This window comes from Epinephelus fuscoguttatus, linkage group LG15 (genome assembly GCF_011397635.1).
Source record: "Epinephelus fuscoguttatus linkage group LG15, E.fuscoguttatus.final_Chr_v1".
In the NCBI taxonomy this organism is placed as follows: domain Eukaryota; kingdom Metazoa; phylum Chordata; class Actinopteri; order Perciformes; family Serranidae; genus Epinephelus; species Epinephelus fuscoguttatus.
This window is the reverse complement of record NC_064766.1, coordinates 15,984,412-16,007,286: the sequence shown is the minus strand read 5'-3', so window position 1 is coordinate 16,007,286 and position 22,875 is coordinate 15,984,412. Positions and strand designations below refer to the sequence as shown.

Sequence of the window (22,875 nt, the reverse complement as noted above, 5' to 3'; positions counted from 1 at the left end):
TGTGAGGATGAAACACTAAATATCACAGGAGGCTCTACGCTGTCGACTTTTCAAAACCTGGAAAGAAACAAAGTCGTGGTAACGAAAAGAAATCAATGTGATTGAGACACAAATGTGTGTTTGCAAATGCAAAATCATGTCAAATAAAAAAAGTAGTAAAATATTGGGGAGATTTTCCTGATACTGAGATACAGACTTGCCTTAAATCATCTTCTGGTTGTCTCTTTACATTATCTTTTGGGCTGAACAGTATGAAATGTTTATTGTACGTGAGCAGCAATATTTGAAAATCTTACATGATTTGTGCATCAATATGATGAAGTATTTTTTGTGAATTTTGTGATTTGTCAGGTGCTTAAATGACTGGATTCCTAACAAAAAGGGCTGTGACTAAAAATAATTTCAATGTCAAGTTTGATTACACTTTCAAAACACTGAGAAAAGTTGTGAATTGTGCCTGTCACAATTTCCCAGAGCCCAAGGTGACATCTTCAAACAGCTTTTTTGTTTCATTTGTCTTGCTGTTCAACAGCCTAATATATCTAATTTAAAGAGATATTGGTTTAAAGAACCTAAAAGGAATTCTTCAATCCCAGTTTGTATATCCATACTCACCATGTGTTAAGTTCAATTTGTGAAGAAAATTTAGTTCTTCTGGTGTTCCTCTCCAGTGAACGAAGAATCCAAAAAGGCAAAAATTCCAGCTGAATTGAACTGAAGGGTGTCCACATTTAGCAACAGCAAAACTACATCAAAACATCCGTTTACAAACTCTCACACAACTCGTAGTATAATCCAAACTTCATTTGTATGATCAGTACTTCCCGAACACATGCATTTTAACTTACTTACTATTTAAAACACATCACAACAAAAAGTGCAGGCGTGTTACCTGTCGTGCCTGGGGAAGTGTTTTAAATAGTGAACTCTTAGCCATGGGCGGATTATGAAACAATGAGTCCTCTGGGCACAGATACACAAATGGCCCCACCTCCTCTCCTACACAGGAGCAAGACACACAGACTTTGTGTCTCTTTGTGGTCATTTTGTGCATTTCAGGTTGTTTTTGTACTTATTTTGCATCACTTTGTGGCCTTTTGGTGTCTCTTGGAATCTCTTCCTGAGGGCTGTACCACAAAGCAAGTTCACCAGAGCCAGGCTGTCTTTGCCTGAGCTGGTTCGACGAACCCTAAAGCCTCGGGGATAACGGGGCTACAACTTGGGACAACTTGTTTGTTTGCTTCTCTCTCGACCTTTGTGTGTTCTCCCATAAAACGAGTGAAGTGACATGGTCAGCGCGTCATTTCACTGATCTTAAAATTGCTTCTTACACCGTTGACCAATATTACATGACCAAAAACGCATTACACAAAAAGCAATGCTGTTGCTTCAGTTAAGCCAAGAGAGGAGTGCTTGCATTAATACGACTAATCGTGCAAACTCACAGGTGAATATGTATTTTAGCTAATAAAATTTAAACTTGATGCAGCAGATTTACATGCTATACCCAAAATCAAAGTAAAAATGAATTCTACTGATTGAATAGGCTGTTTTCTGTGATGAATACCAATAAACTAATCAATTTTCTAGTCAGTGTTTTATCAGCTGTAAAAAAAACAACAACAACAAAAAAAAAACAGCCGTGTAAAACAGATTTTGGCAAATGAGGTGCATAAAGTGGAAACGTTATGATGGTTTGAAGGAATTATATGACATTTCATATGCATATAAACATCTTCCAGATTGATAATATAGTGAACTGTTAATGTATAATGCTACCTGTGATTTTAAAGATGGCTTCTTAAAGAGCCAGCATGGACAGATGGACCAGAGAACACACACATATTCAGTAGTTCAGTGAGAGCAACAACCTTGCAAATAAAATAAAACAATATTCTAACTCAGATTTTCTGCATCAGTGATGGAGTGGAGGTACCTGTATAAAAGCATGCGACGTGATGCATACACTAAGCACTACTGTAACTGCACGGCTTCATTTGGGGGCATATATGTAACAATACGGCCACAGACACAGAATGACTGTCATCCTATTTTTATGGTTATGGCTCAACAAGTTGGATAAAGTGCATTTATAATGTATTCCCTCAGCTGACAGTCTGTATCGCTCATATATTGAATATTGACTCGAGTGTGGCGCTCTTTACTGGAACAATAAGAACGCTTTTTAGCTGATTACAAGCCAAAACGTTTAATATTACCTTGTAGGTAAGTTCTGTAGCATAAGTTACCATGGAGATCTAGCCAGGCTAAGGGAGTGCGACCTTTGTAGAAAACTCTGGATCTAGGCTTGACACACCTCACTTAGACACTAATCTTGCTTCATGGTAAACCCTCTGATTAGTAGGTGTTAATTTGAGTGACATTTTGCAGGTGAAGGCCAGAGGGGGTCCCTCACACTTTGGGGCCCCTGGGCCTGTGCCCAGTACGCCCGTTAAATAATCCATCCATGGTTTTAACAGAAATGCCTGTATTGGGGAAGTACTGAGCACACGACTGGATAAATGACACTTATGTCACACTGCACGAGTTGTGTGAGAGTTTGCAAACACACGTTTTGATATAGTTTTGCTGTTGTTAAATGCAGCCTACCTTTACTTCAGTTCATCAAGAATGTTCTAACCCACAGGAAGACAAAAATAAACTTCAGGCACTCATGCATGGAGCAGGAACAAATGTACTTCAATGAAGTTAAAAAGCCTTTATCAAATAAAACATGGCTGCTTACATTAAAACACTGACTGGTTTTGCCCCCAGGGCGATCCTAATGAGTGCCTGAAGTTTATTTTTTCTTCCGATGTGCTAACCCTTTTCTTCAAAAGCACCTGTATTTTCCTCCAGCACACCGCTACTTTGTTCTAACCCATTTTTGGATTCTTCGTTCACCATTAAGGCACTGGAGAAAAACAAAGTGTTCTTCACAAATTCATTGTAACAGAGGGTGAGTAATTCATAAACAGATGGTTAATTAGGGTTTAAGTATTCCCTTAGGTATTTTTGCTTAATAATCAACTTTAAAAATTCATAGATAGATAAAATTGTCACCAAATAATTTCTGGTCAATCAACTTATTGAGTAATTTAACAATTGTTTTAGCTGTAGTCATGAAGTCATTTTCAGAAAAGTAACTGTATTCTTGTGCATATGGTTTGATAAAATAACATGTATATCGAGATGGGAGATGTTTATCCATATTGCTCACTAATTTTTTTTCCCCTTATGACTGGTGCGTCACCTGCATAGTTGCATGATTTCAAAGCTTTTGCTTGATTAGACCTCTTCTCGGTGTTTGATCGACATCTCCCTGACTCTCCTGTGACCTTTACAGCACCTGAAGTCACACTTTTATAATGTAATGTACATGTAGTCCTGGGACCTCTTGTCATTCCCAGTATACAGTAGCTCTGATCAACTTTAACCTCAGCAGACATCTAATCAGGTAGAAACTGAACACTGCTGTGAGGGGCCATTAGAGCAGAGTCACCGAACTGTATATCACGATATGTAAGAACATCTCTGTGGGCCCTTTTCACAGCAGACACACACAGGAGGAAAAGTTCAGGTGTAAACTTGGGCTGGGCAATATATCTATATTATATCGATATCATGATATGAGACCAGATATCATCTTAGATTTTGGATTTAAGTGTTTCTGGTTTCAAAGGCTGCATTACAGTAAAGTGATGTAATTTTCTGAACTTGCCGGACTCATACCCACATAACTGATCGTTATTTGTGAAAAATCTCATTGTGTAAATAACTTGTGAAAACAGCAAGTCAATCCTTCAATATAGATAGTATTTCATCAAAATATTGTGATATTTGATTTTATCCATGTCACCCAGCCCTAGAGTAAACAATAAAAGTGAATAAATGGTTGAATTCCATTTAGCTGCTTCAGTTTCAGGGTCCTGGTATTATTCATGCTGTACATCTTAACTTCCATCCATAATGTTATTAGTAGCACCTGTGTTGTTCCTACTTTGACGACTCAAAATGTCAGCTGTGAAAAAGGTCTATATTTACACCAAAACAATCCTGCTGAAACAGTAAAGATACTCAATGTACCCAGCCCTACTCACCCACATACGTGTGTGTACTGTACGTACGACTGCTTACATTGACTCCACTGCAGCATCCACAAGAACAAAAACAAAAAACAAAACTCAAAAGGTAACAAATCTGGACACAACTGGACACCAAGATGGAAATAAAGCAAAGTCCTCTAATGTGCCTCTTTATTTAAAGAAAATAAAAATGTCATTTAATCATCCTCCCAGGCCAAACAAGGTTTTTGCACCTCCAGTCAGTTCACTCTCTTTTGGGGATAGACGTGTACTGTAGCAGAAGAAAAGGCTGATGCTGTTTGTACAAGGAGAAGAGCTTGTCTTGTTGGGTGCTGCTCACACATTCATAGTGCCTGTGCCATTGGGTATGGCTCCAAAGGACCAAAGAATTACTAATATTGCACGCTCTCATTTATTCATCTCCATTCTAAACATGCTTTCCTATGTGTGTATGTATACATATTTACCGTATACATACATAGGTATGTACACCTAGGCACACACATAATTAAACATGTATAATTGTACATATATATTTATATAGACCTATAAATTTACATGTACATACATTTATAAAATTTTACACACAACGCACACTCACCCTCGCACACACGCACGCGCACACACACACACACACACACACAATGCGTCTGTGAGTCTATGTTTGTCTTATGTACACATGCGCACAGGCACGCACATCAGTACAGATCTCAGACACACTTCATATCGAAAAAACGTTGGTTCCTATTAAAACAACACCAGGTTGCAATTTGGACACTTTCAATGGATTTCCAATGTTTGTTTAAAGCTGTGAAATTCAAAAAAATAAAATAAAATAAAATAAAATTAAAAAGGAGGAAAAATAAAACCAACAGAAGAAAAAAAAAAAGGCATGGCGCTGCAACATCTGGTCTTCACTGCAGGTAAGTGGTTAATTTGCATAATGTATACAGGTTTTTAGGATTTTTTCCCTATTTTTTATTTTTTACTAAACAGCATTTCCTTTTTTTTTTATAAACCAGAAAAAACTAAACTCTACAGAGAAAGTCCCCTACCCGCAGTCTTCCGCTGCTGATAGAGATTGACATCAAGCTGTACAGCGCAGTCGAAAACATACTTACATCTGAGCTCATTTACAGGTACAGCCATAATCAAGGCACAAAGATCTACAAGTAGATTTGTTTTTCTTTCAATTAAGTTGTACAAAATAATATTACATTTTACAGTCTGTACAGGATAATTCAACCTTGCACAGTGTACAAGTTAACAAAAAAAACAAAACAAAAAAAAAAAGAAAGAAAAAAATTAAAGAGAACAATACATTTTTCTCTCCCGTCCCTCCTCCCCCCCACCCGCCCCTCCCATCAATATCTCTAAGCTAAAAGGATGGTTTGTGTGGAAAAAGGAGGCAGGTCCGAGTCCGTGGAGGCAGCAGGGCTAAGGTGCAGAGAGCTCAGTCCCTTTTCCTTCATTTAAATCCTTCTTCTTCTTCTTCTTCTTCTTCTTCTTCTTCTTCTTCGTGTATTTCCTGCCCCCCTCCCAATTTAATCTTTCGCTCCACACGTCTCTCGGCTGCTCGGTGCACCCTGCAGCTTGGCAAGCTAACATCGTGACAGGGTAATAAATATTGTGATGCTACATTGTGTGTATGCTTCCTCTGGAGAAAAAACAACAACAACAACAACAAAAAAAGTTATTAAGGAACCTGATGCAAAGTGCATTTATCTCTTCATCCACTCGGTTCCCCTCCGTCCACTCCCGTTCCTCTCCGGCGGCATCCAGTCGTCTTCCACGCGGAGAGGAGAAGCAGGTCAGAGGGGGTGACGGGGGCCAAAAAAGGAGGGGGGCAAAGGTCATGGTGGTGATGCCAGCTTTGACCGGCAGGTGACACACAAACATGAACAAACACGCATGCGCTCGCTCACATGGCATTCCTCCTTTTCTTCATTACACACACACATTAACACGCACACACACTGCCTCTACACTGAGGTCCTGTAGGTGTGTCTTTATGTATCCACACCCACCAGTCCAGGTCCAATGACAAAGCCAAAAAACAGAATGACACAAAAGGGGCAAAAAAAAAAGGAGGTAGCCCAAGGCTTAGTGGAATGACAAAAAAATCAAGGCATTCAAAAAGGAAGGATTAAAAGAAAAAGAAAAAAACAAGAAGCGGCACGCAACAACTTTGTTCCCCAACCTTCCTTTCACATCGGTGAAATGGGGATGAATCGGTCTCAGAGAGAGGAGGAAAAAAAAGTACAAAAAGCTAAGTTAAGAAGAGGAAGAGGATTTGACACACTTCAGTAGTACTTCATAGTCCTCGACAGGAGGGGTGGTCAGGGGGGTTCTTGAGGGTTTCTTTGGGGGAGGAGGGGTGAGGAGGAAGGGTGGAGGAGCAGGAGGAGGAGGAAGGGTTTGTCAAGGATGCAGAATGGTGGAGAAAAAAAACACAGAAGGCTGACGGAGGCGGTCTCCCATCACAAGAGTTCGTACTGCCGCAGGTGCATTCTCTGGATGATGTCCCGGCAGTCGTTGAACACCCGCCGGATGTTCTCTGTGTCCACGGCGCAGGTGAAGTGGGGGTAGCAGTAATGTCTGCCGTCGCCACTCGCAGTGCTGATCCGCTGGGGGCGGGAGATGGGAGAGAAGACATTAGAGAAAAACATAATCTGAGGCAGATTTAAGCTCCTCTTTTTGCCACTTTGGACCTTCAACTAGTCTCTGAATTCTTCTATCTTCAGGTGTACTGCTCTGTGGTTGCTCCTGACCTTTGACCTTAAAGAATCTTAAAACTTCCCTTGCGATAAAGTTTCAAATAAGACCACTTCCTGTCCCTTTACTAGCAGTACGTACTGATTTAACCAACCAACCATTTGAAAAAAAAAATCTTCAGTATGCCAGTCTAACTCGCCTACTGTATCCCACAATGCAAAGTGCTCGCATCAACCAGCGGCAATGGCGGAGGAAAAAGCTTTTTTTAGGCAAGAATATAGCTTTTCATCTCCACATCTGTGATCCATGTCTAATACCTTCTTAATACTGCACTGTGGGTAGTGTGCAGTATGCAGTTGTGCATAGAGTACAGCCTTTAAGTGAGACAAAACAAAATTCCATCTGCACGTCATCTGTCTGGACTGTGGCTTCACTCTGATAACAGACACTAGAAACTTCTATTTTACTCACACACATTTCTGCTTTAAATCAGCTGACACCCATCAGGATGTCTGCTGTCGAGAGATGAAGTTTTCCTGTGATTAAAAAAAGATTATTTCTTGGGAATATATCACCAGGATTCCTGGGATTTGTCGCCACAAATGAGGAGGACTGCCGATAACTAAACATAAAATGATTTTCTAATGTTATTCTTTCATGCTTGCTTGACCATATGTTTTTTTTTCTAGTGTTAACAACTCATTTAAGGAATACCCAATCTTTGAAGAGTGAACTCGTTCAGCAGCTCCTCTGGCAGCAGCACAGCATCTCTCCCTTTCCTCTCTCGCCATGTGCACATGGGGTATCGTCAAGTGATTTTATGAAAAAGTACATATATGTGAATGTGTGATAGTTCTGGTATCATAACAGCCTGTCACAGGTTACAGCGTGATGATTAGAGGAGAAATGGCAGAGCATAAAGGTCCAGGTGGAAATAACCCCCAACTACCGGTATATCTTTTGGTATTTTGCACAAAGAGAAGGAAATCACCTGTTGATTTATATAAGCAACGGGTCCCAGGGTAAACTTTTTTGTATTTGGGAGCTGTTTAAATGTGTAATTATGGTAGATTTCATTTTGTTGCACTATTAATATTGTGACAGAATCTGAAGATAATCTGAGATACTGTCGTTCACAAACTAAAGAAATTAGAGGTAAATTTTATATAGCTTTTACTGAATATTTGAAGTTAAACTGTAAAACTAAACTATTTTGTTGCAATTCTATTTTCTTAAATTTTATACATATATATATATATATATATATATATTTTTTTTTTTTTTTAAACTAATTTGTCATATTGTCAAGAATATTCTTATCGCAAAAATACCCTGAAATACTGTGACATTAATTTAGGTCCATGTCACCCACCCCTAATCCAAACACACAAATACAGTCATGTAGATTTCCCAGGATCTCACAGGTATTCTGAGGATATTCCTGCTGTTCAATCCTCCTGCTGTCCCTACTACAAAGTGAGGTAACTGACCTCTACTGCCAAACAACTATGGCCCTATATTAGACCAAATTAATCTAATGTTGGTTATTAAGCTAAATCACTGCTGCTATTATTATTCTATTATAAAAGAAAACCATGAAGACACTGGAAAACTCATGAAGGGACAGAAGGGGAAGAAGAAGACTTGTGACAAACCAACCCAGTCACCAGAATAAATGTTGGCATTGTACGTGTCTGTGAGCCACAGGGGTAGGGGGTTTCATATGTAACGGATATGTAGAAACATTTTAGTTTTCTGTTGTGACAATACTGTGATTAATGTGGGGTTGGGTTTAGGCACAAAAAGCACGTCTTGGCTTAAAATAACCTGTTTGGTCACCACAAACACACCTGGAAATGTCCAGACCTCTGGCTAAAAAATCCCCATTTCTGTTGTTTGTTGGCCTCAAACAATGATCTGCTTCTTGGTAGCCACCTCGCCTGGGTGTCACGCCATCTTTCTTCCCTTCCTCCTCCCTATGATTCCACTTATATACATCTAATCTGATCTACAACATTTTAAAAATGTTGATATAATATGTATGAAATGTACAAATGTAACATGGTTTGCAGAAGCATACAATGCCATCATTTTATTCTGCCGACTGGGCTGAATAAACACCAGTCTTATATAAAAAATAAAGGCTATTTTTCATTAAATGCGATTACAGTGAATGTCAGGGTTTATTCTTGACCTAAGAAACAGTATCAACATGTAACAGTAAAAAATTAACTCTACATCCGCTGACAAACACTGTAAGTAAGCTTGAGTTAAAATTATTTTGCAGGATACACAGCAACATGACTGGTTGCTAAACACCACTGATCTTCAGCAGACGCCTCGTCCTCATGAGAAGCTAAAGTGAAGTGTTTTATCAAGTTCAAAGCCACATAAGATGCATAATTGGCATTTGTGTTTCAGCGGCAATGAGCATAAAACACAGTTATGAATTAACAGGACGAGGCTATTCACGCCTCGACATTCATTAACCTCAGCTGACTTCAAACAGTCCACACACACAGCGGTATACTTACAAGAAACTCGTCTCGGATGAAGAACTTAGCTCTCGTCACTCTTGGGTCTTCACCAGGTTCAGGAGTTGCTAAAAGAATGACAGATTCACAGTTAAGCCTTGACTGACGTAAAGGGGAACTATGTTAGTACCTTTGGGTATTTCTTTGGGGCACAAACCTTCATTTGGTATGGTGTAGCGAGCATATTCGGGGAAGTAGTCTTCAATTTTGGATTTTCCAGCTAATACTTTCTCAGCCAGCATGTCCTGCTTGTTCAGGAATAATATGACCGATATAGTGCGTAACCATCTGAAAAACAACAACAAAACACCATTAAAGACACAGTATTGTTAGCACTGCATACAGAGTCAACACAGCTCCTAGTAAAGCAACAATTAACTAAATTAATGGATGTTTGGCCTATTGGGAAGTAAAACAATTAGACCCCCTTTATTTAAATTCAAAAAACAATGAACAGACTTGTACAGAAGTAATCCCTCTCAATCATCACTTATGACCCACTAGAGGAGTGTGGCAGTGTTTTTATCTGCTGTGACTATCTGTATTTGCTTATTTTCTCTAGTCGGGCCGTTCATATGTATTTGCCCCACAGCGCTCAGGTGTGGATGAGGCTTTGTAAATAGGTAGCTACCAGGCGCCAGGTCATAAGACATACTCATCCAAGTGAATCTGGGGTTGGCCTTCACTTTGACTTCTGCCAGCGAGAGTGTTAACAAACACTAACCAACAATCCTGCATAGTACAACTTTAATTTGCTCAAAGACAGTCAAGAAATGGGAATGCCAGTCAGTTCAGTCTCTATGATACATTCGGGTGTGTTGATGATAAAAGAGGTGCTTTTTTATTTGCATTTTTGGGGTTTTTTTATGCTGTCATTAGTGACACATTACAGGAAATTAGAAGTGAGAAAGACGGAGATGTTGCGGTTCACAGCCGGCTGCGTCACCCTTGAGCTCTCTAGGTTTCTTTAATGACCTCATCGACCTGTTCTAAGTGAAATTAAACTGGGAAATTCTGGTATACTTTTCATGCTGTAGTCAAACTGGAACACTACCAGGTTTTCAAATGACTGCTTTATACATTTATCTGTGGTACAACTGAAAAACAACTGTTTAAAATGATTCAATTAACATGATTTGTGAAGCTGTGGCAGGTTTGGGCTTCTAGCCCACTACAGTCTGTGTTTCTTAAATTTCTGTAGTGGAGGTGGTGAGTTGACTGTTACAATATACAGTAGTTAAAAAGGACAAACGACATAACTACCTAGGTTGACAAAAACGGCTATCAGAGATTCAATTCTAATTTGAAGATTTAAAGTCTGTGTTCAGTTGCTTTAGGTTCATAAAGCAGAGTTTGACTTTACTAAACTCATATTCCTGGTTAAAGCAAAAATATTCAACAATTTCTACAATCAGGCTTCCACCTCACCATCTATGTCGCCAATTTCCCATTTCAAAAATTTCGTAAGCATGGGTTCAAGTTTCTCCCATCAAGTTTGTTTTTACAGATCACAACTTTTGCGAGGGAGGTGGTGTACGCCTCTTTCCGGCCTCGCTTTGTGCGTATGCAATGTTTATAAATGAGACCCCAGAGGAGCAGTAAGCAAGACAAGAAAAGGGTAACAAAGCAGAGAACTCCCTCCTGGACCTGACATGTGAATTAACCACTTGACTCAAACTTCATTCATGTTTCTGACTCACCTGTTGTTCCAAATACTGCGGAAGAGGTCCAGGGCTTCCCGTAGCCTGTTGGTGTTATTGTCTTCCCTTATTACCATGTTGTAGCTGCTGCTGGCCACCACGAAGATGATAGCAGTGACGTCTAGAAGGAGAGGAGAGGAGAGGAGAGGAGAGGAGAGGAACTACATCAGGACAGCTCTCTGACATCACACCAAAAAAATAAGAGGTGACGGGATGATTCAGCTGGTAAAGAATACTTTAAGATAGGTGAGCTGTGATAGGAGGAGAACGTGCGTTTGGTCAAGGACGTGCAGCGTGGCTATTTGAAGAAGAACAGGAACAAAAAGTCTCACCGTTAAAGCACTGGATCCATTTTCTCCTTTCATCTCTCTGGCCCCCAACATCAAACATGCTACGGAGGAGACAGAAATACTGGGTCAGACTCAGACACAACAACACACTTGCTGCTGCCCTCTTTTATCAAAGAGTGCATATTACTATTGGGACATCAGGTACATATTGTGCTGCAGTTGGCTGGCCTGAGAACGATTACACCCCAGTTTTAGTTTTGATGACTGTTCACATAAGAATTTATTTTTTTCTAATTATGACAAAAGATTTTCTGTTACTGATCTCAGGTCTGGCTTGCAAAAGGCAATCCTAAATCTTAAAGAGATACAGATGGACACATGAATAATCAATTAATGAACAGATAACATAAAGAGCAGCATTATTTGCACATGCTCAGTACCCTGTGTGACCCGGGCTGGATGTTTAGAAGTCATCAAAGCTGAATAATGGAAAAAATGCACACCCAAAGGGAAGTCACATCCCAGGGCCTTTGTATCAATCATTCGGGATGATATAATTTGATACAAAGGCCCGTTTCAGATGGTAGAACAAGTCTGTTGTGTCTGCAACTGCGGAAATAGGTCATCTCATCTGACATCATCAACACAGTTACGAAACATTTACTTTAACTTTTATTGGCTGCTCTTGTAACTGCAACCAATGGTCAAAAACTCCAAAACCACAGCGGTCGACCGCAGAGAATTCACTTTGCATTTTAGGCACTTCAGTGACGCTCTTATCTACCTCAGCTCAAAGCCGCAGAGCAGGTCGGGGCTTCAGTGTTTTGTTCATTATTGTTACAGGGTATGAACTTATGACGTTTCACGAGGCCAGGGCAAATATAGAGGCACAACCCAAGAGTGAATTCTTAAGTGAGATTATTGGTACAACAGTGATTCTAAAAAACAGGCACAGTTAAATATTTATAAAACGCGTAAGGTCAACAAGTTTTCACACTGACTGGAAAAACGCCTGGAGAGCCTCCTTCACAGGAATGGGAGGCAGAGTTAGGAGAAGCTGGTGCTTATGAAAGGAAGTGGACGTGACTGAAGATATTTAAGATTTCTTTTATAAAAATTTCTTTACTCCTTTGTATAGTTTATGCCTAACTTAGTTTCTTTGCATTTTTGTAGACCCCTCTTTGTTCTGTCTTTGGCTGCCTAGCACTGGGATGTTTTGGATGTCCCATGTTTGGAAATATGCTTTATTTTTTTCTGATTTACAGTGCAGATGGGAAATTTTTTAGAGGGGGCACCTGTATGATTTATGTAGGAAGTCTTTTGCGCAAATTAGTAAACGTATAGAAGTTGCTAACAAGCTACTTGGCTAACATAAAATCAAATGTGATTTGAAAAATGTTGTGCAATAAAAAATAAACTATTAATCAACAACTTCATCAGCAAAGGGAAAACATGTCTTCATCATGCGTTTTATGTCCGAGTGAAAGCGGGCAAACACTTACTGAAAGTTGACTTTGTCTACTTGGAACCTCGTCTCGAAAATCCCTGAAGTTAACACTCGGCAGCGTAGCAGGTCCTGTCAAACAGGGAAATTAAGATGTACCCAGTTCAGTAAAAATTTAAGACAAGCAAGCTTTTGTTAGTGATTTGGAAACTATAAGCTGTGGGCAATAATGGGAGGACTGACCTGGTCCGTTGGTGTGTAGTCGTTCTGTCTTACAGAGTCAATTCTGTCCAGGAAACTGCAACAAACAAAGAAACAGAGCAGATTTAGATTTTGCACTCAGGTCTAACTATTTTTATAGGCTTCAGGAACATTAAAGTTAGTGGGATTCCACTACAAAAATTCATTCATCGTTACTGTGTATGAAAACTGGCAAATGAATCAGATTAGTCTCAATAAAAACTGATTTCTAAACCAAATAAACCAGAAACCAGAGCTCATTTTACAGAGAGACCCAGTGTCATTTCCAACAATCTGAACACAATCCTATTTATTCATTTCAACCCATCTATCAACTGCAATTTTCAAATATGACAACGTCACAGCTGTTATATCATTCATTAAACCTTCTTCCTGTGCTGCATCAGTCCCAACAGTTGTTTAGATGTTCATGTGAGCTACACTGGATGCTGCAAACGGCCGCCATGTCTGACTCCCTGTGGAGGCTTGGTAGGCCGGTGTTAGTGCAGCCGCTTGCCACAAGAGGGCAGGGCTGCTCAGTCTGGGCTATTTTGGTCTGTCTCTAGCCAGAGTGATTACATAAGGCGGTTATTGTGGAGGTTAGACAGCTTGCTGTTGCTGTCTCTTCACTACTGAGAGAGCATGTGCAGCATCAGCGGCGGCAGCAGCAGCAGCAGCTGGGCCTCTCTGCAGCACAGCAGGCTCAGGACACTGAGGCTGGGGACACATGGTCACACGGGCCCCTGGATGGTCTGGCTCACACAATTAAAGGACTCCAACAATGCGGGTCTAAGGGCACAATGTATATACACTAAATAAAAGCTCCATTACGACACTGCTGTGGGAAAAGCACTATACATATAGGTTCTGAATATTTGAAACGGTTTAAATACTCATTGCACAGCACTGATACACTAAAGTTGCTGTCGTGTTATAGCTGTGTTATGCTATGTTAATTTTTTTTTACTTGTATGCCCTCAATGTCAATTTTTTTTCCTGTGGTATTGAAAATGGTATCGATTATCGATATTTTTCACAATATTGCATCAAAGTTAAACATTTTGGTATCATAACACTACCATACAGGCATGTAACATAAATTAGGTTACACAATATAACCGAAAATATATTTTCCGAAACAGCCTTTTAACATTCAGTACGTCCATCCAGACAATTAAAGCGGACCACACCAGAGCTCCAAATGAACCGGCCTTGAAAATTCTAGTGGTACTAATATGTTTGCCAGCATTAAAAGAACATAGTTATCCTTAAAAGTCACAGAATGCCATGATTGTGACAGCAATACTGTACTGTAAAAGTGCAAGCTAAGAAGGTAAAGGTGGGTCAGGCATTTCTGTAGGAGAGGAGTTTCCAGCCTAAAGCTGAAGTTGGTGACTGAATCCAGTATATAGGACAGAGATGTGGACCACACAGCCAACCTCACCATCCCTGAATGTTCTCCCCAAACCGTCTGTAGCTTCAGGATGTCACAAGACAGTCGACACGGCTACAAGAAACCTGATGTACATAAGATTAGTAAGTCGGGGTATTTGTACGGTTTGAGCCGGGGATGGCTGTCAGTTCATTTTCAATCCAGCTACTAAAAGTAGCACACCCAACACGCCCATGTAGAATTAAATAACCTAAAAATGAATAGTCTATTATTCATATGATTATGAAAGATAATGCTGCTCATGTGCTCTGACAACAATGTTTTCATCACACTGACTTTATTTCTGCCTCACACAGTGCACACAAAAGGAGAAGTGAGGCTATTTCTGAAAGAGCACTAGACTTTCACACACACACGAAGTAGCTTCTACTGTATCACCAGACATAGCCGTGCGAGGCAAAGGAAGGGAGCATTACCAATGAATTTCACTGATAAAATGTTGTACAAAATGTTCTAAACATAGTCTTTATTGACCTGCTGAATCAGTTTTTACAATGTCACAAGAATGACAAATTCACGCCACAGGGTACTACAGGCTAAAGTGACATCTAAAAATTGCTTATTTATTATTTTAGTGCACGTTACACCATGTACTTATTAACCAGATGAGGTGTGTGTGCCAAGTCATCTCCCTGGCCTGATCAGAGGTCTAATCCAGTATGAAAAACTCCCACAGTTCTCCACACCTTGTCTTTAACTTGCAAATTGACCTTTGGATGGTTGTTACTTTCTTTCTAAAGACCTTTAACACCTAAATCTGAAGCTTTGATACACCCTGAGGAGTTTATGTTACCACTTGTAGCACTGCAGAGCAATGTTTAAATGACAGGTGCTCATAATTTTAGATCTCATGTGCAATTGCAGGGGGTTCCCAAACTTTTTCCACATGTGGCCCCTTTAATACAAAGTTATACCTACTTTAATACAAAGTTATGTTTCCTTGCAACCCTTTGTCACCCTGTAGCTGCTCATCCACAAGTTGTGAGATGTACAATCAAACCTTTTCTTATTTCTCAACTGGGGAATAATTCTCTTAAACACCCCTTGTGGGCTTCCCAAGACCCAAGTTAACATGATTTCTACTGACTATAGAGGGCAGTAACAACTATTGACAGCTGGTGGCGCACAGACAGGAAGTAATAGCTAAAAAAACATGAAGAAGAAACTTAGCTGTAGATGTGAATAATGCAGGTTTCCAAAACATCTTCAAAAAGTTTTCATGAGGTCGAAAATAAACCCTAATCCAGTGAGTTCGACCTCACTGTATTAGGTCTAATTTTTATTTTTATTTTAGTTTTTACCACTGATTAATCTGCTAATTATTTTCTCTATGAATCATGTAATCAATACACAGGGTGTCTACAGGTGTCAGACACTTAAATTAAATGCTTTTTAAGACCAAGTTCATTTTTAACCAAATTTAAACCTGGTTTTTGGACAGTTCATCGTTCTTTTATTCAAGGTAAGTAGTATGTAGTCTCGTGTAGAGGTAGGATTTATGTAGAAATATGCTTACAAGTGAATTAGGTTAATCAACATTTTGCCACAAGGTAAGTGCAAGTATTAGGTTCAGTGTTAAACTTACTTAAAGTCTTTTTCAGGACCTGCAGACACCCTAATATAAGATGTCAAAAACAAATAACAAATGTCCACCACAATTCCTGAAACCAAAGGTGGTGTCATCAAATTATGTCAGAAAAAATCTGAAGATACTCAACTTATTGTCACATTTCTTTTTTTTTTTGCTTGAAAGAAAATAAATAAATTACTATTATTAATTTGATTACCAAAATAGTTACAAAAATAGCAAATTACTTTTCTGTCGATCGATCAATTAATCAACTTCTGTTTCAACTCTACACTAGATAAAGAGTGCATTTCAAACAAACAAACAAAAAAAAGACACTCATCATGTTGAAACAAGAGACATCAACACAAATCTATAGTCAAACTCATCACATACAGAGATGTACATTGGTCAGAGAATCAAATTTAGCAATTTAGCAAATCACACAATTATCTATTTTTCAATTAGTGCTTCCCTGGAACCAAGACAAACACAGCCATTAATCTGCACTGTATCTGACAAGACACAACATACAGCAGAGTATCACACACACTTGTCTCCCCTGAGCAGACAGACACACACAAAAACATTCGAAAAACCTCCAAAAATCTCCAGCTTTTGCCCCATCACTGCAACAATGTGGGAGTATTTTTAGTCAGCCTTCCTTTCAGAAACCTAGCTAGGTTATAATTACTGAGCGCTTTGTGACTGCCATGTGACAGAAGTACTATTGCTAGAGCACTGGAGAGCCAAATATAGTCCTCGTACCCAGCAAGAGAAAAAGAACAAGGGTCCTGGATCCAGGGGAAAAAAAAAACAAAAAAAAAAAAAACGCAGGAAAAGATAACATTGATTACCGAGTGGCCATCCAGATAATTCCTTGTCAAAAGGTTTGGGTGCAGTTTTCAGAAACTACGGCTGTTCTGGTCGAGCCCCACAAAGTACACGAGCTGGGTTTCAGGTCCGGGAAGATCAGTGGTTTGTGTTTGGTTTCTTAAATTTCCTCCCAGAGCTGCTCTCTGCTGGCGTCAGGGATTGTTATGTGATGTGGTCATTTTGGCAAATTTGTGGATTTGAGGGATAACTGGCACCTAGTTTGCTTTTAGTATGTACTTTCACAGTAAATTATAGTTTATTATTTGTTATGAATTTGTCACCTTTTTTTTTGTTTTTTTTTTTAACTTTAAAGCCTGTTCAAGACCATTAAACCACATTATTCCAGCTGTAACTTTGGATTTATCTTTAGTGGTTCATGACAGTTTCTTTATTGGCAGGGTGAATTAAAAAAAAGAAAGAAAACTCCACCACTATCTTGTCTATTACAGTCGCTCTCTTTCTGTCTGCGGGGCTGGGTTGTCTCTGTATTTAGCCAAAACACACTGTCCTGCGGGCCAGGCTGTGCTGCTATGTATAGGCTTTGTTGTGGACAGTATCACTTGACTTGGCCTGGTCTTCCTGTGTTGTTAGCTTCATCTTTCCATAAAACACTGACATAGGCATGAATACACACACACACACACACACACACACACCAGTATGTTGAGGGATAGTTGATGTGTGTGTGTTTGTAGGGGGGGGGCCTCAGGTCACATGTTGCTGGCCATTGAGCAGAAAAGGGGCTAGAGGGAAGATGGTGGCAGTGGAGATGCGGGGGCATTAAAACGCTTCACACCGGGGCTCGGGGACATGGGTCACCCAGCTCCACTGGGTCTTCTCCCTGAACCAGACCACTGACAAACTCTGGTACCATTAGGTCGCTTTCGGAGAGCCACAACAAACAAATAAACAAACAGGCCTAAATACAAATAAAGGTACAAACAGACTAACGTAGCCAAGAAGTGCACCAAACATTCAATTTTAAGCCAAAACAAACTGCTATGTATCTAGAGACAACACATGTCCATAAACACAGCCAGTTGTGAACATGCACAAAAGTACAAAGACACTGAAAAGTTGCAACAACGCTGGAATAAAGGCTGGAAAACAGTCCTCTCCAATAGACCAGCAACCTTCACACCAACCAACAGCGCCCAGCCTCATGTGCTCATTTGATAATTGGGTTGACTTTTTACAAATAGTGGAGCATCTTTAATTAGCAGTGCAGAGGATCCAATCAATAGTTTCCATATTTTGAGCCGCTCAGGCCAGCATAATGGACTTCCACTTTAGTCTCTGACTGACTGGTGACAGCGCTGTAAAACTCACTGCTGGACATGGCAGCAGCACCACCACACTGTTTCCAGACAGTAAAGCTTTATTCTAATGTTTTTGTTAGGGCTCAGTTGCGCTTTACATTCATTTTGCCTGAGAAAAACTTAAAGTAACAATTCATGACATTAATTTGAAATAAATTTGGGTGGGAACAGAGCATGAGCAGCAATATTCGCCATTGCTGAAAGGAAAGGAAAAGAAAAACAAAAACAAAAAAACACCTTAAAAGGCACACCTCACTCTCCAAAAGATTATTTGGATATCAATTACTCACCCTGTATTGCCTTAATTTCATGAAGAAAACATTGTTTTTCTCGCATGCCTCCACAAAGAAATGAAGAATCCAAAGACACAGAAAATGCTTAATGAATTGAAGTCATAGGGGTCCATGTTTATTAACAGCAAAACTTTATCAAAACATTTGTTTACAGACTCTCATACGACTAGCAGTAGAATCCAAGTCTCATTTATTCTTTTGTATGCTCAGTACTTCCCACATAGGCAGCCCTTTCAAATGGGGAACTAAGCTAAAGGTCAAACTTATTTATGATCTCTTTAAAGCCAGACTCCACTGACAAAAACAGTAATTTGTGTAGTAATTTCTTGCATGAATCCGGAGAACAAAGAATCCAAAAACTGAGAAAATTCTTTCTGGCTGCCACATTGATTAGTTAGCTAATGTTATTTTATGACTTTTAAAGGGGTTAGTTTGGATTCAGCTGTCACATAATACAACAAACATACCACAATTGCGTCAGTGATAAACCAGCAGCTCCTGTGTAAAGTAAAATTACTATTTTTGTTAATGGAGTCTGGCATTAAAAAGAGCATAGATAAGTTTCACTTTCAGTTTAGTTCCCCGTCGAAAAGGGCTGTCTGTTTGCCGTTGTTAAACATGGACCCCTATGACTTCAATTCATTAAGAATTTTCTGTCTTCGTTCCCTTTGGAGGAATGCGAGAAAAAAAGTTTTATTCACAAACTCAACGTAAGATTCTGTGAGTAATTAATATACAAATGGTCATTTGGGCATTTGGGGGGTGAAGTATTCCTTTAAGTCTGTCAATGTTCAGCGATGGAAAATTGACGCCAAACGGCATCACCGTACCGACCACACTGTTTGACAAACAAATGATCTCTGGGGCAAAAACATGACAGTAACAGTAGTGACTGCTTGTTATTAATAGGAACATTGAATTAACAGATTTTAAAATCTTAAAAAAGCATCTAACAATTACTTTAATTGTCGATTAATCTGCCAGTTATTTTCTTGAACACTTGGTCTACAAAATGTCTAAAAATACATTTAAAAAAACCCAAACAAAACAAAACAAAAAAAACCACAATACAAGTTTCCAGAAGCTAAAATAATGGGTTCTTATGTCTTGTTCTGTGCAATCAACAGCCCAAAGACACTCAGTTCAAAATGAACAGAAGTACGTACCAAATCCTCACACTGGAGAAACTGTGGTTTTTTTTGTATGTTTTGGTTTAAAAAAAATTAATGAAAAATTCTGAAAATAGTTAGTAATTAATTTTCTGTCAATAAATTAATTGATGAAATGACCAAAAACTAGTGCTACTTGGATCATTCATAAAATATATGTCTGAAAAACTGTAATCTAATACTTCAACCGAGAACTTTTCCTTGTTTCATCATCTGTCTCGTCTCACAAAACAAACCCAGTATTCTCACAAAACCAGCCACACTACACATCACATAACACAGACTGTCAGTGGTATTGAGCTGGTACAGCACACACAGCCACGTGCGGCAGGACAGAGTGAAGGTGGAGCTGCGCAGGATCCTGGTCACCTGGTGGAAAGATCTGAGCCCGGGGTTCAACTCATCCATCCAAACAGGAACACTGTGCAGTTTGGGAGATGGATCTGAAACTAGACAAATCCATCAACGGCTCAGTGGGTACTTCCTAAATATAGGAGCAAGAACGGAGACACTCCTGAAAGTCAAACCAAATCTTGTGTAAACAAAAGTGCCTGCTTTATCTCAAGGCCACCAATTCGCCTAACAGGGCCGCATCAAGTCATGGTTTTGAAAGGTGTTGTATAAAAATGTGAAATACATTGTAATGCCCTTTTGTCTCTGCTCAGTGTCTACGTGGACCATTACATTACCTCTGCTTAAAATAGACTCATCCCCCAAATTCGAGCTACAGTGGGAGCACTTGGACTCTGTCAGGCCTGAGCTCCCAACTACAGTTCTCACAGTCAAATTGACTTATGGGTTTCTCTAAATAATATTGAAGCACAACATCGATACACTATCTGTCAGCTGCTGAATTAGTCTGTGCCAAAAATAGAGAATGACATAAAAATAGTCTAATCAACAATATTGAGCAGGTTTTAACTCGGCCGTAAACAACCACAGCCTCCATGTCAAATTAGTTGTTCTGCTTGGAAGCCAATCTGTGACCCAGTGAAAATGAGCTTTTCCTCCTTTCCCCTAATCAAAAGTCAATAACCAATGACTAATATCAGACAGGGGAGGCTACAGTATCAGTGCAGACTGCATAAGCCTGACTGAACCAGATGGGGATTAGAAATTAACCAGATCCACACAGAAGGAAATAAATTCTCCATTTTAAAAAAAGTTAATTTTCTGTTTTTAACTTTTATATAAAGATGTTAAAAATGCAGATTCTCAGCTGGAGCTCGCACTGTCGAGGCCTCTGTGCTGTTTGTGTAGTTCACAAGCTGGCCTCCGGGTGGCATCCCTTCGCTCCTGCTGCACACAGCCTCTCTTCCACACTGACCCTGCCTGCTTTTAGCAGCTGGGTTCCCATGGCAACCCCAGTCGGTCCATACCACTCCTCTCTCCCTCTCTCTCTCTCTCTCTGTCGTTCTCTCTCTATCCCCCTGTCTCTTCCTAAGCCAGTCTGCACTTGTATCCTTCCATTCCCAGACTCTCCCATACATCAACACAAAGCAGAACCGTGCTCTGTGCTAGCTTTCTACATTGCATGTGTGTTACTGTGTGTGTGGGTCTTTGGTGGGAGGGCACAGCAAATTTAGGCTTATGAAGACAGATTATTTTAGAGTGCCACCATCTCAAGCACACAACCCAAAATAAGTCACATTTCAGTAAAGGGGAGGAATGTAATGTGTAGTCTGAAGTGTGTGTAAAAAGAGACGCAAAGTTACTGTCACAACATGACAGACGCGGCGTCAGTTGTGAAAAATTAGACGCACAGGGTTATATGAGTTGAGAGCTGAACTGTGGGGATAATTGATAAGGATGTTACAAGTCACGGAGCAGTCAATAGGAGTCCCATGAGATGGGCTGCTGTTACGGTAATGCACACTGGAAAATTACTCTTTACGGCCAAGAGGTAACTGCAAACTGTGCTGATGTTGTGACGGCTTTGTAACAACCCTCCACGGAGAAAGCAACACATCCTCAAGCCCCCAAAATAAACAAATCACAGTGGCTTTATGCACACTGTCTTGGATGCAGCCAGTCAACAAATTAGCAAGGTAGTTTCTTCTGTCATTACAGGAGCAGATCAGGGGAAATTGATTTCAAGTTATTTGATGTGTCGGTGATAGGTTGGATATCTGTACAAAGTAACAAGTGAACAGTGTCATGACTTTGCAGACGAACAGGTGAGAACAGCAGGGTCAGAAGACTCAAGTTCAAACTTATAAAATGCACTGATATACCACTCTCCAGGGAATGCACATGGTGACAACATGAATCATGGCGGCTTTTTGCACACTGGGATGCAGAAAGTCAACAAATTAGCAAGCTAGTTTCTTTTGTCGTTACAGCAGCAGATCAGGGGATTAGCCTAAAAATTGAACCATATGAGCTGTACATCTTTGATGCACAGGGTGACAACATGTACGTGTTGTATGTATGCTGCTGGTTTATATATTTGGTGGTCAATAATTTATAGTTTTCAGTAAAGTCAAACTAAGCATAATAAAAAACACACACATATACATTTCTACTATTTCATTATTAATCATTTTAATAATTACTTTCTTGAATGATCTATAATAGGGATGTTCTTTACAACTAAGTTCCCTGATGTTTAAAAGAAGTTAAAACTTCGACAAGTTAACTGGTCTAAAAGTAAGAAAACACAACAGTCAAAACCGAGCACAATTTAATCTATAATGTCAAATATTTTCGGGGGGGTCACACAAAACATACTTCAACAACAACTCACTAAATAAAAGTTGAAAAAATAATATTTATTGAAACAATATTCTTTTGGACAATTTTCATTGGTTGAACGCAATAATTTGTAATAATAATTTTAATAATAAGTTTAACTGCTTAGTATTTTTGGTGCTGACTGGTAAGGGTAGTAATATTCAGTGGACCAGCCGAATAATCGCGCATATCCCTAGTCTTTAAAATGTCTTTATAAGAGTGTCAAATACACATCTCAGTTTGTTAACGCCCAAGGTAATCAGAGTCATTGTTTTGTCTGACCCACACTCAAAAACCCAAATATATGTAGTCTGGAATCGCATACAACGCAGATAAACACCAAATCCTGACAATCAAGACGATGATGGAATGAGGGACTATTTGGCATTTCTGCTTGAGAAATAACTTAAATGATTTGTTTGTTACCTAAATAGTTGCAGATTCATTCTCTGTTGAT

General features: G+C 39.5%; 1 protein-coding gene across 2 annotated transcripts in view; it reads right to left on the bottom strand.

The window, feature by feature from the left end:
• Window positions 1–5,083: 5,083 nt before the first annotated feature.
• The window catches only part of LOC125902096 (guanine nucleotide-binding protein G(olf) subunit alpha), a 52,440-nt gene continuing 34,648 nt past the window's right edge, over window positions 5,084–22,875 (bottom strand). For both annotated transcript variants that reach the window (XM_049598224.1, XM_049598225.1), the window contains exons 6-12: window positions 13,012–13,066; window positions 12,827–12,900; window positions 11,367–11,425; window positions 11,035–11,155; window positions 9,492–9,622; window positions 9,335–9,402; window positions 5,084–6,712 (exon numbers count right to left, since the gene is read on the bottom strand). In XM_049598224.1, the coding sequence (XP_049454181.1) occupies window positions 6,566–6,712; window positions 9,335–9,402; window positions 9,492–9,622; window positions 11,035–11,155; window positions 11,367–11,425; window positions 12,827–12,900; window positions 13,012–13,066 (655 nt within the window). In that variant the 3' untranslated portion in view covers window positions 5,084–6,565. The remainder of the gene's footprint in view (window positions 6,713–9,334; window positions 9,403–9,491; window positions 9,623–11,034; window positions 11,156–11,366; window positions 11,426–12,826; window positions 12,901–13,011; window positions 13,067–22,875) is intronic.